The sequence below is a fragment of the Trachemys scripta genome, chromosome 5 (assembly GCF_013100865.1).
Source record: "Trachemys scripta elegans isolate TJP31775 chromosome 5, CAS_Tse_1.0, whole genome shotgun sequence".
NCBI lineage: Eukaryota > Metazoa > Chordata > Testudines > Emydidae > Trachemys > Trachemys scripta.
In genome coordinates, this window is record NC_048302.1 from 30,170,917 (window position 1) to 30,192,922 (window position 22,006).

The following is a 22,006-nucleotide window of genomic DNA, read 5'->3' on the forward strand; positions in this document are numbered from 1 at the left end:
TTAAAATAAAAACAAGGTTTAGTGTGCAGAAAAGTATTTCTTAATTTTAAACATTTCTCTTTAAAATTCTTCACCTTTTAGAGTCTGAAGAAATATACACAAAGCCTCCTAAGCAAGTGTTAAGTCTGGCAGTCTGGAAGACAGTGCTTTAAGGGTTAAATATTAGCCAATATAAGCATTAAATTAATATGGATCCATAAAAGTAGTTTGTTTGTTTTGTTAAAGAAAATTTGTGTCTGCGCTTTAAATGATAAGGTATCTAAAGCTTTTGGTTAGTGTGTTCTCTCCCTATGTTTTCCCTGATACTGTACCTCACAGGTTTCCTCTCTCGCAGCAAGTCTTCCAGACTCTTTTCACAGTGTTCAGCAGTCACCACCAGCCTCTCTGATTAAAAGAATATACCAATAGCAATTTTAGAATCTGGACACACAGCATTATCTCAACATTTCATCAGCTAGTGACAAAGAGAATGCCTACTTATTGTAGAGAACGGTAAATATCTTGGCATATACTGAATATAGCCGCATTATACATCCTTCAAAATGTATTTGTGTCAGGTTGGGGGGCTGTCTGTAAGTGAGGACTGGTCTGTCTCCCAAGTTCTGTGAGAGTGAGGGATAATCTTTCAGGATAGGCTGTAGATCTCAGATGACGTGCTGGAGAGGTTTTAGTTGGGGGCTGAAGGTGACGGCTAGTGGCATTGTTATTTTCTTTGTTGGGCCTGTCCTGGACTAGGTGACTTCTGGGTACTCTTCTGGCTCTGTCAATCTGTTTCTTCACTTCCCCAGGTGGATACTGAAGTTTTAAGAATGCTTGATCGAGATCTTGTAGGTGTTTGTCTCTGTCTGAGGGATTGGAGAAAATGCGGTTGTATCTTAGAGCTTGGCTGTAGACAATGGATCGTGTGGTGTCCCGTGGATGGAAGCTGGAGGCATGTAGGTAAGTATAGCAGTCAGTAGGTTTCCAGTATAGGGTGATGTTTATGTGACCATGGTTTAGCACAGTAGTGTCCAAGAAATGGACTGCTTATGTGGATTGGTCTAGGCTGAGGTTGATAGCGGGATGGAAATTGTTGAAATTATGGTGGAATTCCTCAAGGGCTTCTTTTCCATGGGTCCAGATGATGAAGATGTCAACAATGTAGCGCAAGTAGAGTAGGGGCGTTAGAGAACGAGAGCTATGGAAGTATTGTTCTAAGTCAGCCATAAAAATGTTGGCATACTGTGAGGCCATCGGGGTACCCATAGCAGTGCCGCTGACTTGAAGGTATATGTTGTCTCCAAATGTGAAATAGTTGTGGGTGATACCATTAATTTGTTATTAATTTGATACCATTAAATTTGGGCTTGAATAGAGACTGGGAGTGGCTGGGTCACTACACAAATTGAATCTATTTCCCCATGTTAAGTATCCTCACACCTTTTTGTCATCTGTCTGAAATGGGCCATCTTGATTATCACTACAAAAGTTTTTTTTCTCCTGCTGATAATAGCTCATCTTAATTAATTAGCCTCTTAGAGTTGGTATGGCAACTTCCACCTTTTCATATATATCTTCTTACTATAAGTTCTATTCTATGCATCTGATGAAGTGGGCTGCAGCCCACGAAAGCTTATGCTCAAATAAATTTGTTAGTCTCTAAGGTGCCACAAGTACTTCTGATCTTTTTGCAGATAAAGTCTAACACGACTGCTACTCTGAAACCAGATAAATTCAAAACACCAAGAAACCGTCACCTTTTCAGTTGTTACTAAAGAAACATTTTTGTGAATAGTGAAGACTACCTGTATTAGAGAGGCCTCCATGTTTAATTTTCACTACAACATACTTTTCTGATAGCTTTCTGTAATATGAAACAGTTTCAAAAACAAAAATACTTTCCAAGAACATATCAAAATTCACCGAACATTGATCTTGCTATTTTTAAATGAGAGGAATGCTCTGCCCCTGCCAGGCATATTATATAAAAATTAGTGTCTCCCTAGTTGCCATATTTTAGTAGGAAAGTGTTAGTTTATTTGGAAGTATTACCTTAAATAGTTATAATAGAGTTATCACTGAGAGCACAAGCATAATACATCCATTGTTTCTGCCTTGATAGTTAATAGTTTTTAAAAGGGCTGTCAAACGATTAAAAAAATTAATCACACGATTAATCACACTGTTAAACATTAACAGAATACCATTTATTTAAATAGTTTTGGATGTTTTTCTACATTTTCAAATATATTTATTTCAATTACAACACAGTATACAAAGTAGACACTGCTCACTTTATATTGTTATTTTTTATTACAAATATTGGCACTGTAAAAATGTCAAAATAAATAGTATTTTTCAATACACCACATACAAGTACTGTAGTACAATCTCTTTATAGTGAAAGTGCAACTTACAAGTGTAGAATTTTATTTTTTTTTATTACATAACTGCACTCAACAAAACAATGTAAAACTTTGGAGCCTACAAGTCCACGCAGTCCTACTCCTTGTTCAGCCCATTGCTAAGACAAACAAGTTTGTTTACATTTACAGGAGATAAGGCTGCCTGCTTATTTACAATGTCACCTGAAAGTGAGAACAGGCGTTTGCGTGGCACTTTTGTAGCCGGTGTCGCAAGGTATTTACGTGCCAGCCATGCTAAACATTTCTATGCCCCTTCATGCTTCAGCCACCACTGCAGAGGACATGCTTCCATGCTGATGATGCTCATTAAAAAAAATAATGTGTTAATTAAATTTGTGACTGAACTCCTTGGGGGGAGAATTGTATGTCTCCTATTCTGTTTTACCTGCATTCTGCCATATATTTCATATTATAGCAGTCTTGGATGGTGACCCAGCACATGTTCTTTTTAAGAAAACTTTTAGAGCAGATTTGATAAAACGCAAAGAAGGTAGCAATGTGAAATTTCTAAAAATAGCTATAGCATTCGACCCAAGGTTTAAGAATCTGAAGTGTCATCCAAAATCTGAGAAGGACGAGGCGTATGCTTTTGGAAGTTTTAAAAGAGCAACACTTAGATGCAGAACCACCAAAAAAGAAAATCAACCTTCTGCTGGTGGCATTTGACTCAGATGATGAAAGTGAACATGCGTTGGTCCGTTCTGCTTTGGATCATTATCAAACAGAACCAGTCATCAGCATGGATGCACGTCCTCTGGAATGGTGGTTGAAGCATGAAGGGACATATGAATCTTTAATGCAGGTAGCATATAAATATCTTGCGACACTGGGTACAATAGTGCCATACGAACACCTGTTCTCACTTTCAGGTGACATTGTAAACAAGAAACAGGCAGCATTATCTCTTATAAATTGTAACCAAACTTGTTTGTCTGTGCGATTGGCTGAACAAGAAATAGGACTGAGTGGACGTGTAGGCTCTAAAGTTTTACATTGTTTTGTTTGTGAGTGCAGGTTTTTTTTGTACATAATTCTACATTTGTAAGTTCAACTTTCATGATAAAGAAATTGCATTACAGTACTTGTATTAGGTGAACTGAAAATACTATTTCTTTTGTTTTTTACAGTGCACATATTTTTAATCAGAAATAAATATAATGTGAGCACGGTACACTTTGTGTTCTCTGTTGTAACTGAAATCGATATATTTGAAAATGTAGAAAAAAGTCAAAAAATATGTAAATGGTACTCTATTATTTTTAACAGCGTGATTAATCACTATTAATTTTTTTAATCTCTTGAGAGCCCTAATTTCTACTTTAAAGCCAATTTACCTTACAAAATTCACACTCCTTTTTAAGATTCAAGACATAATAGAAGATTGGGAGGAAATTGCTGGGATCTCCTTCTGTAGAACACATTTCTTTCAAAGGTTAAAGGTTAAAAGAAAGGCTAAAGAAATTAAAATGTGAAAAAATTGAGACAAATTGATGAATTTCAGAAACCCACAAGGCAAGTGAATGGAAAAATCTGCAGATTTCAATGAAAAAATTTTTTTGATTGGCGGGGGGGGAAGGGGGGGGAGAGGCAGGGAAAGAAAAGAGATGAGAACTTGCTGGGAAAAAAAAAAAAGGGAAATACCTAAAAGTTATCACCCCATGTTATGCGGATAACTGGATTACAGAGACCTTCAGCCAAACCACCTATATCTGCTTTTATGGAGCATTAATATTCTGGGACTGACATGGCTACAGTAAAGAAATAAGGTGAGTGAGATAATATCTTTTTACTGGACCAACGTCTGTTGGTGAAAGAGACAATCTTTCGAGATACACAGAACTCTTCTTCAGGTCTGGGAAAGGTACTGAGAGAGACACTTGTCTCTTTCACCAACAGACGCTGGTCCAATGAAAGATATTACCTCACCCACCTTATATCTCTTACATCTGCTTTTGTTATGTGTAATGACAGAACAATAAGACTGCTACAGAGTCAGTCCAGGTAGAGGCACACTGCTGTCTTGAAAACAAAACTTGCACAATTTCTCTAATGTAAGCAACAAAGGAAAATTTTTTACTGGAACAGCTATCTTCATGCATCAACAAAATCATTACTGTAAAATACCTTCTCGCATAAAAATGCAATTTCCCTGGGAAAGAAAACACTCACCATGCTTTCCTCTAGAAATGTCCACATACTGACAAAGTCTGGGATGGGTGATTGTCTTAAGGATTTGAAAACGGCCCAAAATTTTAATGGAGTTTGGCGTCAGAGGAAGACCATTGCTTCCACAGACATCGTGTGGCAGAGCTGAAGCAAAGAAAGTGGAGGCACCCATCACAGCATCCTTCAAGGAAAACATTTTTTCCCCTTTAATCCTTCCAAGCAATGCACACTCCTGAAAAGAAAATGAAAGATGTTAGGTGAATTTCTAAGTATGGCAAAAAGGGTTTTGTGATTAACAAATGATTAATATTGCCAAAATATTAGATAGAATAGATTAAAAGTAATAAAGCCACTGAAGCATAATTCTTAGTAAAACAAAAAGAATATACACTTGTGCATCAGTATCACAATTATGCAGCACTGTTGCATTACAAAAGTAATGGGGCAGCTAGAAAGTGTTAAGCAATGTTCAGGGATTAAAATAAACTTTAGATTTATAATGAAGACTGTTAATATCAAGTTAAATAAAGCAACCAACAAAAGAAGCTAAGCAGTCTTAAAATAAAACAGTCTGCATTATCTTGACAGTTAAGGATGGATTTTAAATGGAATGAAAGAAAAATATATTCCTAAAACCACATCACATACTAGCAGACCATACGTTAAGTTTCTCAAAATTCAACACTATTTGTTGAGGTATCTTTAGTATCTCATATAACCGTTCATCAGTGGAGTATATCAACATCTCATAAGTATTCAAAAATAGAAAATAACAGTTTCTCTTCCCCTCCTACTTCTTTCCCAGCCAAGTAGGAGAAACAGCTTGATTAGCTGGTAGGTTTGGTTACTCATAGACTCATAAACTTTAAGGTCAGAAGGGACCATTATGATCATCTAGTCTGACCTCCTGCACAATGCAGACCACAGAATCTCACCCACCCATTCCTGTAACAAATCTCTAACCTATGCCTGAGTTACTGAAGTCCTCAAATCGTGGTTTAAAGACCTCAAGGTGCAGAGAATTCTCCAGCAAGCGACCCGTGCCCCACGCTGCAGAGGAAGGCGAAAAACCTCCAGGGCCTCTGCCAATCTGCCCTGGAAGAAAATTCCTTCCCGACCCCAAATATGGCGATCAGTTAAACCCTGAACATGTGAGCAAGACTCACCAGCCAGCACCCAGGAAAGAATTCTCTGTAGTAACTCAGATCCCAACCCATCTAACATCCCATCACAGACCATTGGGCATATTTACTTGCTAATAGTCAAAGATCAATTAATTGCCAAAATTAGGCTATCCCATCATACCATCCCCTCCATAAACTTATCAAGCTTAGTCTTGAAGCCAGATGTGTCTTTTGCCCCTACTCCCCCCCTTGGAAAGCTGTTCCAGAAATTCACTCCTCTGATGGTTAGAAACCTTCGTGTAATTTGCTTGTTTATGTTCATGTGTAAGAGTGGCAGTGAGGTCTCTGTATGTGAAAAAGTTACTGGAAAAACTGATTAAAAAAATGAGTTTTGCTTTTAGTTCCGTAAGTGGTGAGCTCCATCATCATTCTTATCTCTTGGGGAAGCAAGTTCCCTAGTCTGGGGCAAGCATTATATGGCATTTCAATTAATTTAGAGTTAAAATTTCACTAGCACTTTTTTTGAAAAATATATAACAGCTGTGCAATCCAAGAACAAAAACAAAAAAAAACTACCCTTCTCTCCCCCCACCCCCAAATAAACACATGTATGACAGGTTAGGTCACACATACTCCCAAAAGGGGCACATGATGCCTCTTTAGCTGGCATGCTAATGTCTTGAAGTGAAGGACCAAGTATCAGAATCTGATGCTGCAGAGCGTATGACTTTGCTTAACCCATTTGCCCAATCAGTTTTGGCCGTGAAGCCTGGCAGCATAGGCAATCATTAGACATGACTGTCCCTGTTGCCAGTGTGTGGCAAAGAGACAGCATGTGCTTGTGTGTGCAAGAAAATCTGCTTCTTTACTGCCTGCAATTTAAGTTTGTTGTTGGGTATTTATTTCATGTCTCTAAGTTCTTTCCAAATTTCAGCAGCAATTTTTCTGCAGTTTGTCCAAGGCTATGGAAATATGTTTCAGTATATTCAGCGTATCTTTACATTTCTCTTTAGTCCCATGTTATCTACTTTGCTTGTGATAGTTCCATCAATTTTGTCACAGTTTTGTTCACAAATTATCATCTGAATAGGCCTGCTCTTAATAAATAGCTCAAAACACTGAATTCCATTGCACATCTCAGGGAAGAATTAATTTGGATCCTCCTGCTCTCTTCAGAGAAAATGAAACAAAGTGGTTGTTGTAGAAATAATTTCAGCAATATTGTCCTTTACTGTTAAGTTATACTTAAGTCTTTGTCTAAAAGATGCATCAAATGAACACTGCACCTGTAGGTTATAAGTGTCAGGTTCCTTTCATTCTTTTTTTCTAGATTTCTTCTCATCTTTGCTACATTTGCAGCATTATCTGTGAGAAAACTGCACACTTGAATTTTAGTTCACAGTTTTAAATATTCTTCTATATAGGCCTTTCCTGATGTATCAATTGTTTCTGAGAGATAAACAACCCCATCTTCTGTTGTCACACAAGCATATAATACTAGGTCATTGTGTACACTGAGTCTTGATCGATGGAGCAGATTAACAAATTTCCCATCAGTATTTTTTGCACACTGTTCAATTTGCTTCTCATACACATATCCAGCAACTTTCTAGCAATGTCTGGTTTGCTACGTGGAGAGTAGCTTGGTCATAATGACTGAACTATGTCACTGAATTGTTTGTTCTGAACAAGACAAAAGAAAGAATCTGTTGCATAAACAAACTGAACAATCTTTTCATTTATGGAGGTTTGCTGGAATTTGCTGGTCCTGATTATGATCGGTGGTTTTACTGGATGATGAAGCTTTTTGGTTTTTTAAACACAAACACAGGTCATTTATTGTCTGACATATGTTTAGTTGCAGCACTGCTGGTGGTACAGTAGAACCTCAGAGTTACGAACTTCTCGGGAACATTTGTAACTCTGACATGTTCGTAACTCTGAACAATACATTATGATTGTTCTTTCAAAAGTTTACAACTGAACATTGATTTAATATAGCTTTGAAATTTTACTATACAGAAGAAAAATGCTGCTTTCCCTGTATTTTTTTAGTAGTTTATGTTTAACAATACTGTACTGTAGTTGCTTTTTTTTCCCCTTTGGTCTCTGCTACTAGATGGTTCATAGAATACCAGGGTTGGAAGGGACCTCAGGAGGTCATCTAGTCCAACCCCCTGCTCAAAGCAGGACCAATCCCCAGACAGATTTTTGCCCCAGATCCTTAAATGGCCCCCCTCAAGGATTGAATTTACAACCCTGGGTTTAGCAGGTCAAGGCTCAAACCACTGAGCTATCCCTCAATAACATATGGCGATATCCTATCTCCTAGAACTGGAAGAGACCTTGAAATGTCATCGAGTCCAGCCCCCTACCTTCACTAGCAGGACCAAGTACTGATTTTGCCCCAGATCCCTTAGTGGCCCCCTCAAGGATTGAACTCACACCCTGGGTTTGGCAGGCCAATGCTCAAACCACTGAGCTATCCCTCCCCCCCGGTTGTGTACTTCCGGTTCCAAATGAGCTATGTGGTTGACTGGTTATTTTGTAACTCTTATGTTCGTAACTTTGAGGTTCTACTGTACCTACAGATGACACTGAAGCTATAGACACTGCAGATGAAGATTCACAACCTCTTATGTTAAAACTCTTATGCTTAAAGAAAATAGTAAAAAAAAGGTAGGGCTGTCGATTAATTGCAGTTAACTCACACGTTTAACTCAAAAACTTTAATTGCAATTAAAAAAAATCAATCACGATTAATCGCAGTGTTAAACAACAGAATACCAATTGACATTTTGAAATTGATTAAATATTTTTGGATATTTTGGTATATTTGCATTGTAAAAATGATAAACCAATAAATAGTATTTTTCAATTCGCCTCAAGTACTCTAGTGCAATCTCTATCATGAAAGTGCAACTTACAAATGTAGATTTTTTTTACATAACTGCACTCAAAAACACAACGATGTATAACTTCAGAGCCTACAAGTCCACTCAGTCCTACTTCTTGTTCAACCAATCGCTAAGACAAACAAGCTTGTTTACATTTATGGGAGATAAGGCTGCCTGCTTCTTATTTATTTCACCCAACAGTGAAAATAGGAGGTCGCATGGCACTTTTGTAGCTGGCGTTGCAAGGTATTTACATACCAGATATGCTAAACATTCGCATGCCCCTTCATGATTCAGCCACCATTCCAGAGGACGTTTCCATGCAGATGATGCTTGTAAAAAAAAGTATTAATTAAATTTGTGACTGAACTCCTTGGGGGAGAATTGCATGTCTCCTGTTCTGTTTTACCCGCATTCTGCCATATATTTCATGTTATTGCAGTCTTGGATGATGACCCAGCACATGTCCATTTTAAGAACACTGTCACTGCAGATTTGACAAAACGCAAAGAAGGTAGCAATGTGAAATTTCTAAAAGTAGCTATAGCACTCTACCCAAGGTTTAAGAATCTGAAGGGCCATCCAAAATCTGAGTGGGATGAGGTGTGGAGTATGCTTTCAGAAGTCTTAAAACAGCAACACTCTGATGTGGAAACTACAGAACCCGAACCACCAAAAAAGAAAATTAGCCTTCTGCTGGTGGCATCTGATTCACATAATGAAAATGAACATGCGGTCCGCTCTGCTTTAGATCGTTATCGAGAAGAACCCATTATCAGCATGGATGCATGTCTTCTGGAATGGTGGTTGAAGCGTGAAGGGACATATGAATCGTTAGCACATCTGGCACATAAATATCTTGTGATGCCAGCTACAATAGTGCCATGCGAACACCTGTTCTCACTTTCAGGTGACATTGTAAGCAAGTAGCAGGCAGCAGCATCTCCTGCAAATTGTAACCAAACTTGTTTGTCTGAGCGATTGGCTGATGTAGGACTGAATGGACTTGTAGGCTCTAAAGTTGTACACTGTTTTACTTTTGAATGCAGTTTTTTTTGTATGTATTTCTACATTTGTAAGTTCAACTTTCATGATAAAGAGATTGCACTACAGTACTTGTATTAGGTGAATTGAAAAATACTATTTCTTTTGTTTTTTACAGTACAAATATTTGTAATAAAAAATAAATATAAAGTGAGCACTGTACACTTTGTATTCTGTGTTGTAATTGAAATCAATATATTTGAAAATGTAGAAAATATTCAAAAATATTTAAATAAATGGTATTCTATTATTTCTTAACAGCGCGATTAATCACACGATTCATTTTTGTAATCGCTTGACAGCCCTAAAAAAAAGTCACTCATTCACTGAGTGCTACTGAGTTCACAGCTTTAAAAAAAAGTGAGGTTGTAAATAATCAATTCCTCCTACTGCAGCTGTTTGTACCAGTTTTAAAAGGAAATTAACGAATAAGGATTATCTAAATCTATTTAAACCCTTATCTCTAGCACCATTCCAAACAGTTTGAAAAAAAATTAAACATTAAAATTCATAACTTCCCAATAAAACTTTACTTTTAACACAAAATCTTCACCTAGGATGTTTATCAATAAAATAAAATAAAATAAAAAGTCGACTTCAGAAGTCCAGCAGTAATAGTAAAAACGTAACTGATAAATACTCCCATAACAAAGTAACATACCAATTATATTTTGAAAACATTCTGAAATTCATAAGTAATCCACCCAAAACACAAATATATGACAATAATCGAAATTATCATTTACTAGCATAATAAAATATGGTAGGCAGTCCATAAGAACGGTGCAGAAATAAATTTACTAATTAGTTGATCCAGACTATACAGGCATGTCCATATAATCATCTTCAAAATCACTGCCCTCTGAAGAGCATTTTTTATAATGCTGTTTCATTCGGACAGCCAGACCTTGCATCTCTTTGTGCACTGTTTACATTTGGCATGTGTTCCTTTTTTATCTAGCGGTTCAGGAATTTCTTGAAAATATTCCCAAATAGGGTCTTTTTTACAATCTGCAGCCATAGCGGGTTTTTTTGTCCAGTTCCCAGGTACTCTGAAGATTGTGGTCCCTTCTTCCCAGTGTTCTGCTTTGACATCAGCACTGCTCCTTTCTGGCTGCACACACTGCTATTTCTCACTTTTTACATAACTCCCACCCCCACCCCCGAAAAAATCAAAAACAATCCACATGCCTTTTGCACTGCAGAATTTTATTTGTGTAGAGACAGAGGGAGGTCGCTGAGAAATTAATTAATTGTGTTAAGTATCAGGGGGTAGCCGTGTTAGTCCGTATCTACAAAAACAACAAGGAGTCTGGTGGCACCTTAAAGACTAACAGATTTATTTGGGCATAAGCTTTCGTGAGTAAAAACCTCACTTCTTCGGATGCATAGAGTGAAAGTTACAGATGCAGGCATTATATACTGACAAATGGAGAGCAGGGAGTTACTTCGCAAGTGGAGAACCAGTGTTGACAGGGCCAATTCAATCAGGGTGGATGTAGTCCACTCCCAATAGTAGATGAGGAGGTGTCAATTCCAGAAGAGGAAAAGCTGCTTCTGTAATGAGCCAGCCACTCCCAGTCCTTATTCAAGCCTAGATTAATGGTGCTGAATTTGCAAATGAATTTTAGTTCTGCTGTTTCTCTTTGAATTAACTGTGTTTATATCTCTGTCTGTGTACACATGCAATAAGACATAGTAAGACTATTTACCTGAAGTGTCCAAAACCATCCAGAAGTTAAGGGCTGTTAGTCACTGGGTGGATCAGTATTTTTCCATGAGCAAATTCCCCTGGTAGGTGGAGTCATAAATATTCAAAATTTGAGAACTGAGCCATCAGAGCTCAGGTAAGGAGAAGCTATAAAATAGGAATACGAGCCCAGCCAGGCAGGCTCAGTGGATTATTCTGATGAGATACATGTGGGAGTCAGAAGCCGAGTTCCAATGTGTGTGATGACTTTGCCAGTCTCTTGCACCCAGCAGCCCAGTCCCCGGTGTTCCCTACATGCCAGTCATAGTTTTCCATCATCTCAAGAGTGACATGAAACAACACACTTAGTAAAATAAAATTGTTTAGAAAGTACTGAGGAATCTGAATACTAGTTAGTTTTTTTCCCATTCTAGCTTAATACTGCCCTGTAGCATTTCACTAAGGTCATTTTGTCACTGAGAAAGTTATCCAAGAAAAATAAAGCATGTAATACTAAAAAATATGCCAGTCAAGAGTAACTCTTTACTGAAGGAATGCCACCTTGTCCATAGCATGGGCTTCTCAGCTTCCTTTTGTGAATCACTCTCCCTCTGAGCTAAAACAAAAAATTAAAATAAACATACACTGAATGTAGAAATAACTGATTAGAGTGTAAATATAACAAATATATGGGCTGTATATTTAATGTTTAGGTAATGTGTGCTTTATTTAAGCTAATACTGCCTAACTTTACACATTGAAATTTGATGTTTGACAAAAGAAATGGAACTTCTTACTAAAGTTTCAGATTTGACGTTTCTTTATATTTTGAAAATCCTGATTTGCAACAACAAAAATTAGACGATATTTGGCCATTTTGGTTTAAATTGTAAACAAGGTTGTTGTACATAGCAAATATAATCTACAAACATATGACAGAATTAAGCATTTGTTCTGCTACAAATGAATGCATTAAAAATACTAAGTTCAGAAGTAATTTGATAGATATTCTGTGCCATTATGTAGTTGCTATCTTAAGAAAATAAATGAGAAACAGCATAGACTAAGGTTTTTATAGTAATGCTTTATTCTATTACCCAAAACTGATTTTTTTTTTTAAAGATATACTTTTTTTGTATTTCTTCAGTTAAGCGTACATTTATTTGGCCCTGATCCTACACAGATAGACATTAGCACCTCACTGACTTCAAAGAGGTGAAAGTGCAGGGGGTCTGCCTGTTCGGAGCAAGTCACAATATCAACACTTAACTGTATGTCTTCTATAAATTAAGGCCCTGATTCTGCAAACACTTACCCACACAGTCTTACGCTTACACACAGTCTTATGCTTACAGTTAAAAGTGCTAAGTGCTTGCAGAACTGGAAACTTAACATATAAACCAACCCATTCACCCCATAGACACACATGCTTGTTTGGTTTTGATTGTACACAAAGCCTTTTTTGTACGGAGAAATATAACAATTCTATAAGTTATAAGAACCAATTATGATAAGCAAAGCATCAATTTTTTTTTGCAATACAACTAGACATGAATAAAACTTTAAATAAACAACTGTAGTGGGGGGGAGGGGAGAGGAAGAGGACTATATTTGTACCTTGGTATTTTCAAAATGGCAAAAAATTAAGTAGTTGCTTCCAGGTATGATATGCTAAGTATCTGAGATAGAAAAGAGGCATGATAGGCTAACACACCCGCTAAGAAAGTCTTGCACAGAAACTTTAGTCTCAGAAGTGAATCATGCTGCATCCCATACCTAGAACATACTCCCAATTCCATGATTTCCATTCAAATAAATCTTAAAATCCCACTTCCATTATAGGACCCACAAACACTAACCAACACCAGTAATAGCCTATTACAACCCTAATATTTTTAAGAAGTTCATATGTGAGGTGAACACTACTAATGGGTCTCACTGTACCTTTTTATTTTAATGCCAAATCCTGCAAATACTTATTACCAGGTAGAGCACACGCTACTATGGGTAGTCCCATTTAGTGATTATTAGAGCTGGCAATAAATGTTTGCAGGTTCAAGCCCTACACTGGAAAGTCCCCTCAGTGCACAAACCATGAATGAATAAGTCTTCCTCAGCAAATGTAGTAGGTATTAGAACTAGAATGTCCACTTCTAATTATAGAAAAAGGAAATATAAATATAAGTTTATAAATTTTGCAAATATAGGTACTTTGTTTCTTATTTAAATCATGCAGTTTTCCAGAATTAAAATAGACTAAAACAATCCTGCCTTTAAAGTAATAATTAAAAAAAATAGGAGAAACTAAACAATGTATCTAATGTAGTTGATTATTTTAACCAAACCCATATCTTAATAGAAATTGTTTCATGAACCATCCTCTGTTCTGTTCCCAATCTCTTAACATTCCCACTGCAACTACAGCAACTGCTAGTTTAGAAAAAGCAAGATTAAGAAAAAAAAGCATTTTTAGCTGTCTTTATTAAAATGTAGCAGCTGGAAGTAAAAAAGGAAAACCAGACCATGTGATCAATCAGCTATCAATGACCACCAGCAAGCACTCCATAACCCTCAGTTTGGGAACCACTCATTTAAAATTGATATTCATAATAAAAATATGCAAAATAGTTAACAGGCTGGACAAAACTCAGTTTCAATAACGTACTAAAAGTACAAGAGATACAGAAGAGCCTCTTTGGACATAAAAGGCAGTGAATTGGGCTCTGGTGGTCAAATGTATCATACAAACACTTAAATTACTACCTTGACATTTTTCTACCTCTTTGTAAACTAGTTAGATATACTTAAATGGAATTACACAATGTAAACTTTAGTGAAGCAGTATTGTTTCCATTAAAACGCTTTTACCAAAAGTTTCAGAAATCTGAATGTAATTAAATGTGAGATTCTGACCAAGAACTTCCCACTGTAAAGATTTTTCTTGAGAATGAAAATGTGATAGCATTTAAGTATGCTTAAATATGCTTGCTTCCTCTTTTTAAAAGTTCCTTGGCTATCAAGATGATCTTTGAAATGAGAAGCAATCCTTCTACAAGTACAAAACCGCTATCCAAACTAGTTGAGGAACCAAATATAAGCACCTACATATTTTAATATTTTAGGTGGATTTAAGAAAAAAGAAAAGTGGAATCAGTTTTACCGAAATATACTGGATTTGTCAAACTTATTGTACAATGACAGTAATAGATTTATTGTATCATTCATTAAGTTTAGCAGACATAAATCTTATAAGTCCTCCACTTAAATACTGTAGTCGTACTTTGTTTATTTCACATTTCAGTTATATTCACTTACTTATTGTAGACACCTGCCTGTAATTTTCAAGAATTCCTCTCAATTTTACTTCCAATTCTGTTTTTCCCCCCCCAATTCTAATTTTTGTGCATTAGATTTTGCAAAAATAATTGTTGACAAATCTCAGATGTGGTTTGTTCATTAAAGAAAAAAATATGTAAAAAGACTGTGTATTTGGTGTCAAGTATCAGAGGGGTAGCCATGTTAGTCTGAATCTGTAAAAAGCAACAGAGGGTCCTGTGGCACCTTTGAGACTAACAGAAGTACTGGGAGCATAAGCTTTCGTGGGTAAGAACCTCACTTCTTNCTTTCTTCCATGCCTGGATTTTGTTATTAGAAAGAGTGAGGCTAACATGTACATACAGCAAACATATAACAATTTCCGATTAATCTTTTCCCACTTTCGCTTCCTTCTCCCAATAAGTGATAGTGTCTGCATAGTTTCTTGCTTTCACTGTTTTACAAGTTGCATTGTTCTATAATGAAAATAATGGGCACCCTGGGATGTGAATGGGCAGTAGACATGAACATGTTTAGCTCTTCTGTATGATAAAAATAAGCCTCTTCCTCAATTCTTTTTCAGTCTGAGCTGAGACCTAGTTGTTGGATTGTCCTCAAGGACTCACCAAATACACAACAGAGGGTCCTGTGGCACCTTTGAGACTAACAGAAGTACTGGGAGCATAAGCTTTCGTGGGTAAGAACCTCACTTCTTGCATCTGAAGAAGTGAGGTTCTTACCCACGAAAGCTTATGCTCCCAGTACTTCTGTTAGTCTCAAAGGTGCCACAGGACCCTCTGTTGTGTATTTGGTGAGTCCTTGAGGACAATCCAACAACTAGGTCTCAGCTCAGACTGAAAAAGAATTGAGGAAGAGGCTTATTTTTATCATACAGAAGAGCTAAACATGTTCATGTCTACTGCCCATTCACATCCCAGGGTGCCCATTATTTTCATTATAGAACAATGCAACTTGTAAAACAGTGAAAGCAAGAAACTATGCAGACACTATCACTTATTGGGAGAAGGAAGCGAAAGTGGGAAAAGATTAATCGGAAATTGTTATATGTTTGCTGTATGTACATGTTAGCCTCACTCTTTCTAATAACAAAATCCAGGCATGGAAGAAAGTGAGATAGTCTTCTAAAAGAAGTAATTAAAGCCCCTTCTTCTATAAAGGTTAAAACTAAAACAGACTACTAGAAGATTGAGGTTTTTTGTTTTGTTTTTAAATCAAACATTTTCATATTTCAGATCATCAAGATCCTCTTGTGGACACCTATGGTCCCAATTCCTTAGTTACAACTATGGCATTTGGTTAAAAGAAAAGTAATATTTGGACACTATTAAGAAAACAACATAAAAATAATCTAATTTTAATATGTTGGATGCAGCTGCTTGATCACTTCCATCAATTCTGAATGCACAATATTTGTTTCTTCTCTCCCGGGTTCCGGGCTCAATATTGGCACTCTCATTGCAGCAAGGCATGCTTTACTATCTCCAAGTTACTTTGCACTTAAAAAGTTCTGTTGTCCTGTATATTTGCTACCCCTTCAATTTAAACATCATCCGCAAATATTCAGGGAATAAAAGACATGAAGCAGCTTTCCAGGGTGAAGATTTATTTTAATTAGTTTGTTGAACTGCTGCTGGAAAGCTTGCAAGTCTCAGACTGGGCGAGGACCTGATACACTTATCTGTTACCTACTAGCCAGAAGCAGATAGGAAATTTGAGAGTAGGCCCAGCAGAAGAGCCAAAGGCAACACTTTGTGAGAAGGTAGTCTCACCCCGAGAAAATGGGCGATGGAAATATTGTTTTCCCAAGACCCTGATCGGGCGGCTCTATCTTTGTTTAGGTAACTGTTGGGTGATAAATTTTATGCCTCTCCCCTTATTATAGACTGCTGGAAGGAAGAAGCGCTCTGCCCTTTCATCCTCCTTGGCAGCTAAGAATCCACTACTCTGCTACTCCCCAAACTATCCTCTACTCCATGCTGTCATTTTGGGGTCCTGACCCATAAATAATTGGATTCCATCTCGGCCCTTGCTCAAAGATTACCATGCAACCGCATTAATTGACTTGACTCTTATCGGTTTCACTATGCTTCCTAGGGTTTTGAAAAGCAAAAGAGAAAGTGACAGAAAGACATGTAAATTTACTCTGCGCCTACTTGGCAAAGCTACCAAGAGCAATGAAGTCTCTGTAACTCTCTATCTGCAGACTCAGGAAAGCAGCTCACCACACACTTAAACTTCTTACCATGAAGTGATAATATCTTCCTAATGATAATGATCGGAAACTTCTTTTTGTTAGTTTTGCAAAAATTAATGCATTGGCCTCCACACTCACCAGATGGTTTCCCCCTCACCTCTAGCAGGTGGAGTTCTCAATCCTTGAAGCAATTAGCAAAAGCACTGAAACAGCAATATCTTGCAAGGAAGAATCCTGCACTGGCTCTCAGGAAGACGATGGGCTTTTCTTTCTCCAAGGAACATAATTTTATTCATTTTAATTGGGGAAAGGGAAAAAAGGGATCAGAAGGTGGACAGCTTAGGTGAAGAGGCACTAGAATATTGTGTACAGGGCGCATGAGAGTCTGGCTGCAAAGACACCACCCAAGGTTACGGCGCGCGGGGCCCAGTAAGGCAGTAGTTGCAAGGACCCTCCTCCCCGGGGAGTACGGCGCGCGGGGAGCAGCAGGGCACAAGGGTGGGTACCTGCTACAGCTGCTGGGCGTGAGGCACGAGCCACCTACAGGGGCCCTCGCGCCGCCGTTGCTACTCCAAACATTGCTGTGTGTCTCCGAAACTCCCCGACCCTTTACGAGGACACCGCCGCCTCCCGAGCGCGAGAGCCCACCCCCTGTGCGCGGACAGGTGCCGCAGACCTGATTGCCCCCCCCCCCCCGCGCGTCTCTTACCTCATCACTAAGCGCCGGCGCTAGGAAAAGGACCCCGGTTTCTGTTGCCGGGAAAGAGGGTGACACCGCTGATGCCTAGCAACTGTAATTATTTGTAAAGTGAGGTTCTCCCCGTGCGAATTCAGGGTACAGACGCGGGCTCTTTGCGGAGGGTATGTAACTTTTGTAAATGGCTCATTAGGGGAGCTATGGTTGCACAATCTATTTCAATAGCAGGCGTTCTTCAGGACAGCCCTGAAGGGTCCTTTCTCTCGCGCCTAATCCGGGCGCTGCGGCGGAGGCGGTGATCTCGGCTCCGGCTTTCCCCGGTTCATGTGAGTTTTTCTCGGGTCGGGCCGTATTCTCTTGTGCTGATGCGCGGGGCAGAACGCGACGGGACCGCCATTGTTCCTTTTCCCCCCTCCCGTGTGTGCGCGCGGAGCCGCGAGCCGGGCTCAGCCCCGCCCTGGGTCGCGCACATCCCCCCCCTCCCCGGAGCAGTTTCGCGAGGGCAGTGGCCGGCTCTGCCCTCGGAGGTGACTGCTCTGTGGGCATCGTGGGGCCGGTAGTTACCGAGCCCGGCCCTGCGCCTTGTGACGGGCTCTGGCCTTCCCCGGTGATCCGGGCTCTGCAGGCCGCTTTCTCGGCGGCTGCGCTGTCGGTTAGGAGCGCTCCGCTCAGTCGATGCTGCGCCGGAGGGCCTGGGCTCCGGCTCCCTCCCCGCTGCGCTGGCCCGCCCGGAACGGCAGCAGGCGCGTGCTGCGGGCATTGTTGCTGGCAGAGCCTGGTGCTCGCGGGGCAGGCGGCGCCTAGTCTGCCCTGCCTCCTGCCGCAGGGACCTGGGTGCTGCCGTGCAGGCTCCGCAGCAGCTTCCCTTTCGTCAGACAACGCAGGCTCCGGATGAAGCGTGAAAGTCGGTCGCCGCTAGGGCAGCCCCCGTGTTGCTGTGGTGTTTGTTTCACGCTACTCAGTGATCAGCAGCATGTCTTTGTACCACCAGTGCCCAGCGGCATAATGGGAGTTATCTGGGGAAGCTGTAGACTTTGACGCTTTAAGCAGCTGGGGCTGTGTGAGAACTATAGAGATAAACACGTGTGAGAACTATAGAGATAAACACGTTAGGTGTATGTTTAAGGTTAAATGATGAGTAGTGAAATAGTTAAACGCTCACAGTTTATGTTATTAAACTTCACGTTTCAGGGCTAACAATCTATCAAGTATCAGAGGGGTAGCCGTGTTAGTCTGAATCTGTAAAAAGCAACAGAGGGTCCTGTGGCACCTTTAAGACTAACAGAAGTATTCGGAGCATAAGCTTTCGTGGGTAAGAACCTCACTTCTTCAGATGCAAGAAGATGTCTTGCATCTGAAGAAGTGAGGTTCTTACCCACGAAAGTTTATGCTCCCAATACTTCCGTTAGTCTTAAATCTATCAAATGACAGTTAATGCTCCTCTGAGTTACTGTTTCAGACTGTCTGCAGGCTCAGGAAGTCAGTACTGTTTTGATTAACGCTTGGGTTATAGTTTTAAGGTTCTTTTTGCATTAGAGGCATTATTTTGTAAATGAAAGCTTAAATTCTGGAAGACAATTCTGTGGCAAAGGATGAGTATAGCCACAAAATACATGGGGCCTTGTCATTTAGAATGCAGACAGAGAACAGATCTGCTGACTCCAAAGGCATCATTTTGTGTACAAACTTTTCTGACTACAACTATGATTTTATACACTTGCACTCTTTTGCTTCATATAGTACAAATATGAATGAATGAAGTAGCATAACAGCTCCTTAAACTCACCCTCAGTAGAGACATTTGAAAAGATTTAAAATATAAATACCTACACACATTTAAATCTTAGAGTATATTGTGGATTACATAAGTGATATGGGACTATGGTTTACTGAGAGTCAGATGTTAAGGTTCTGTTCCCAGCTCTGTCACTGGGCATACTTTAGGCAAGTCAATTAATATAGCTATGTCTCATTTTTTCCTGTTTGTAAAATACTTATTTTGCAGTAGTGTTGTTGGGATTCTGAAGGAACAGAAATGGACACCATGTAGAGTCAAGCACAAGGGTTTATTACGCACAGCACTGGCGGAGTGTCACTTTGCTTATTAGGTTCAGAGACACTGCAAAATAATTGATTACAATAGATTATATAGGGTGCTCATAGGGCGGAGAGAAGCAACGGGGTGGGAGGTCCCAAGCCCCTGGATAGGTTCTAGCAGCAAGACAAGATAAGCACAATAAGCTAATGGTTTAAAAGATTACATAATGGCTCTGCCCATGCCTTAAATTAACATATTGCTAACACACAGGTAATTACCCTGAAACTATTCCTATTAAAATATATAGGTTAAATCCTAATTTTGGGCTCCAGGGGAAATGAGGTAGCAGCTCTTCCGGTTGATCAACAGGTATATTCCTGTAGATTAAAAGCAAAGAAGCAGTAATTAATATTTAACAATAACAATAGTTTATAGTTTTACCCTTGTATTTCTGTGGCCTAGGATTGGCATACATCTGTTGTGAGGGGAGAGTGTGATGACTTGTGTCAATCATGTTAAGCCTCTCCCTGAACTCTGTCTGGCATCTGAGGGATATTGTATCACTATCTCCTTCCTGCACCAGGGAGTTAATTTGGGGTCTCTTCTCAGTGCTTTATGTGTGTATAACTTGCGATAAGGACACCCAATTACGGCTCACCATCTGGAGTCCTGCTGACTCCGCTCATCAACTTGAAACACACAAAGTTGTCTGTTTTCCCCAGGTTTCTCTTAGCCATGTATTGTTCTTTGTTAGCTAGCCCTCATGCCCCAGACCAAGCTGTGGACTCTGGGCCTATATGAAAAGTTCTTAACAGAAACTGTAGTTAAGATCTTACATTCACATTTCTGGATTTTGGCCCTTCAGATTCATTCCACATCCCATGCAGTTTACTGTGTGTGGCTCTTTCAGTGGAGAACATAAAAACCAATTTCTCTCTGTCCTTCATGAATGGTCAGATATCATGAATGCTTTTAATAAAACTTTGAATAATCCCCAGTGCCTTTGGTCAGAAATATCATCTTGTCTTTGTTATGCACTCTTGATGTTCTCCACCTGCTGGCTGCTATCCTTAATTGAAAGGATAGTTACATTTCAGTGGTTTAATATATTTTGGATGTAAGACAGGGCATAAGTATACAATTATATTATCCTTAATTGACAGTTATACCATGCTTCTTATGTTTGGAGAGCTTTATGAACCATGGGAAAGTTTTATAAACAGGGTTCCAATTAAGGAAGTTACTAAGTGTCTGCTATAGGCAAACTACCTGTTTTGTAATACTCAGTAGAGAATGACAACTGCCTTGCTGTGACCTGTCAAGATCACCTTTCCCTCTCCCTCCAACATGACCTTGTAAGAATTTCGTTTCACTGTCTTGCAAGTTGTAAACATGACCCTGGTCATGGCCAATAATCAGATTTTCTGTTTTATTGCTCTTTACTCTCACTTCTAATCTTGTTTTTTTGGCACAGTTCAGTACACAGAATTTTCATTATGCTTTGAAGAGGTTGGAAATTATGAAGAAAGAATTACCAGAGCCTCCATTAGGAATCAAAGGGCTTGTTTATACTACCCGCCGGAACGGCGGGCAGCAATCAATCCAGCGGGGGTCGATCTATACTAGACGCAATAAATTGACCACTGAGCACTCTCCTGTAGACTCCGGTGCTCCATCAGAACGAAAAGTGCAAGTGGAGTCGACAGGAGAGCGTCAGCTGTCAATTTACTACAGTGAAGACACCGCGGTAAGTGGATCTAAGTACATCGACTTCAGCTATGCTATTCATGTACTTGAAGTTGCATATCTTAGATCGACCCCGCGTGGTAGTGTAGACCTAGGTTCGTAGGTGATGCAATTTATGTATAATCAGGCAACCATTAGTCAGTAAAGCATGATGTGGCTAATCTTTCTTCTTCGGCTGTTATATCCAATGTCTCCAGAGACCTGTCTAATCTTAATTCAATATATAGTTATTTTTCATATCTATGGTAGCTATTCTATCCATCCCCACCAACGGTATCAGTACTTTCCATTACTTTAATTCCATATAGAAATACAGGACTTGAAGATGTCATATGCTTCATTGGTTGGGTAATGGCAAGATTTCCTTTAAAAACTTAGAGGGGGGTGGTATTTTAATTGAAATGTAATAAGGTTATGCAGCCTTTTTAAAGTGATTTAAAAATACACTTTTGAATTTGTTAGCAAAATATTAGGTGGAATATTGTATAACTCCAGTGAAGGGGCTGGTAGCATAAAATGCTCCATTTCTGAATGAGTGAGTGGAGCTACACGTTTAATTTTAACAGATGTAATTCAGAAAATTAGTAATGAAAATCTTAGAGCAAATCAACAGAGGCTCAATTGTTTCCTTTTTGTCTTACTACCTTTACTTCATTGGGAATTTTTTTT

At 39.1% G+C, this 22,006-nt stretch overlaps 2 protein-coding genes across 16 annotated transcripts in view; one reads left to right on the forward strand and one right to left on the reverse strand.

The window, feature by feature from the left end:
- Positions 1–17,816, reverse strand: part of TBCK (TBC1 domain containing kinase) — a 232,523-nt gene extending 214,707 nt beyond the window's left edge. For 12 of the 15 annotated variants that reach the window (XM_034770805.1, XM_034770808.1, XM_034770799.1 and 9 more), the window contains exons 1-3: positions 17,363–17,531; positions 4,575–4,803; positions 312–384 (exon numbers count right to left, since the gene is read on the reverse strand). In XM_034770805.1, the coding sequence (XP_034626696.1) occupies positions 312–384; positions 4,575–4,767 (266 nt within the window). In that variant the 5' untranslated portion in view covers positions 4,768–4,803; positions 17,363–17,531. Of the gene's footprint in view, positions 1–311; positions 385–4,574; positions 4,804–17,013; positions 17,124–17,362; positions 17,532–17,565 lie in introns of those variants that run through there. The other 3 variants (XM_034770802.1, XM_034770803.1, XM_034770809.1) reach the window with 3 other exon arrangements.
- The window catches only part of AIMP1 (aminoacyl tRNA synthetase complex interacting multifunctional protein 1), a 56,465-nt gene continuing 52,244 nt past the window's right edge, over positions 17,786–22,006 (forward strand). The window contains exon 1 of the mRNA XM_034770822.1: positions 17,786–17,879. Within this exon, the coding sequence (XP_034626713.1) occupies positions 17,878–17,879 (2 nt within the window). The 5' untranslated portion in view covers positions 17,786–17,877. The remainder of the gene's footprint in view (positions 17,880–22,006) is intronic.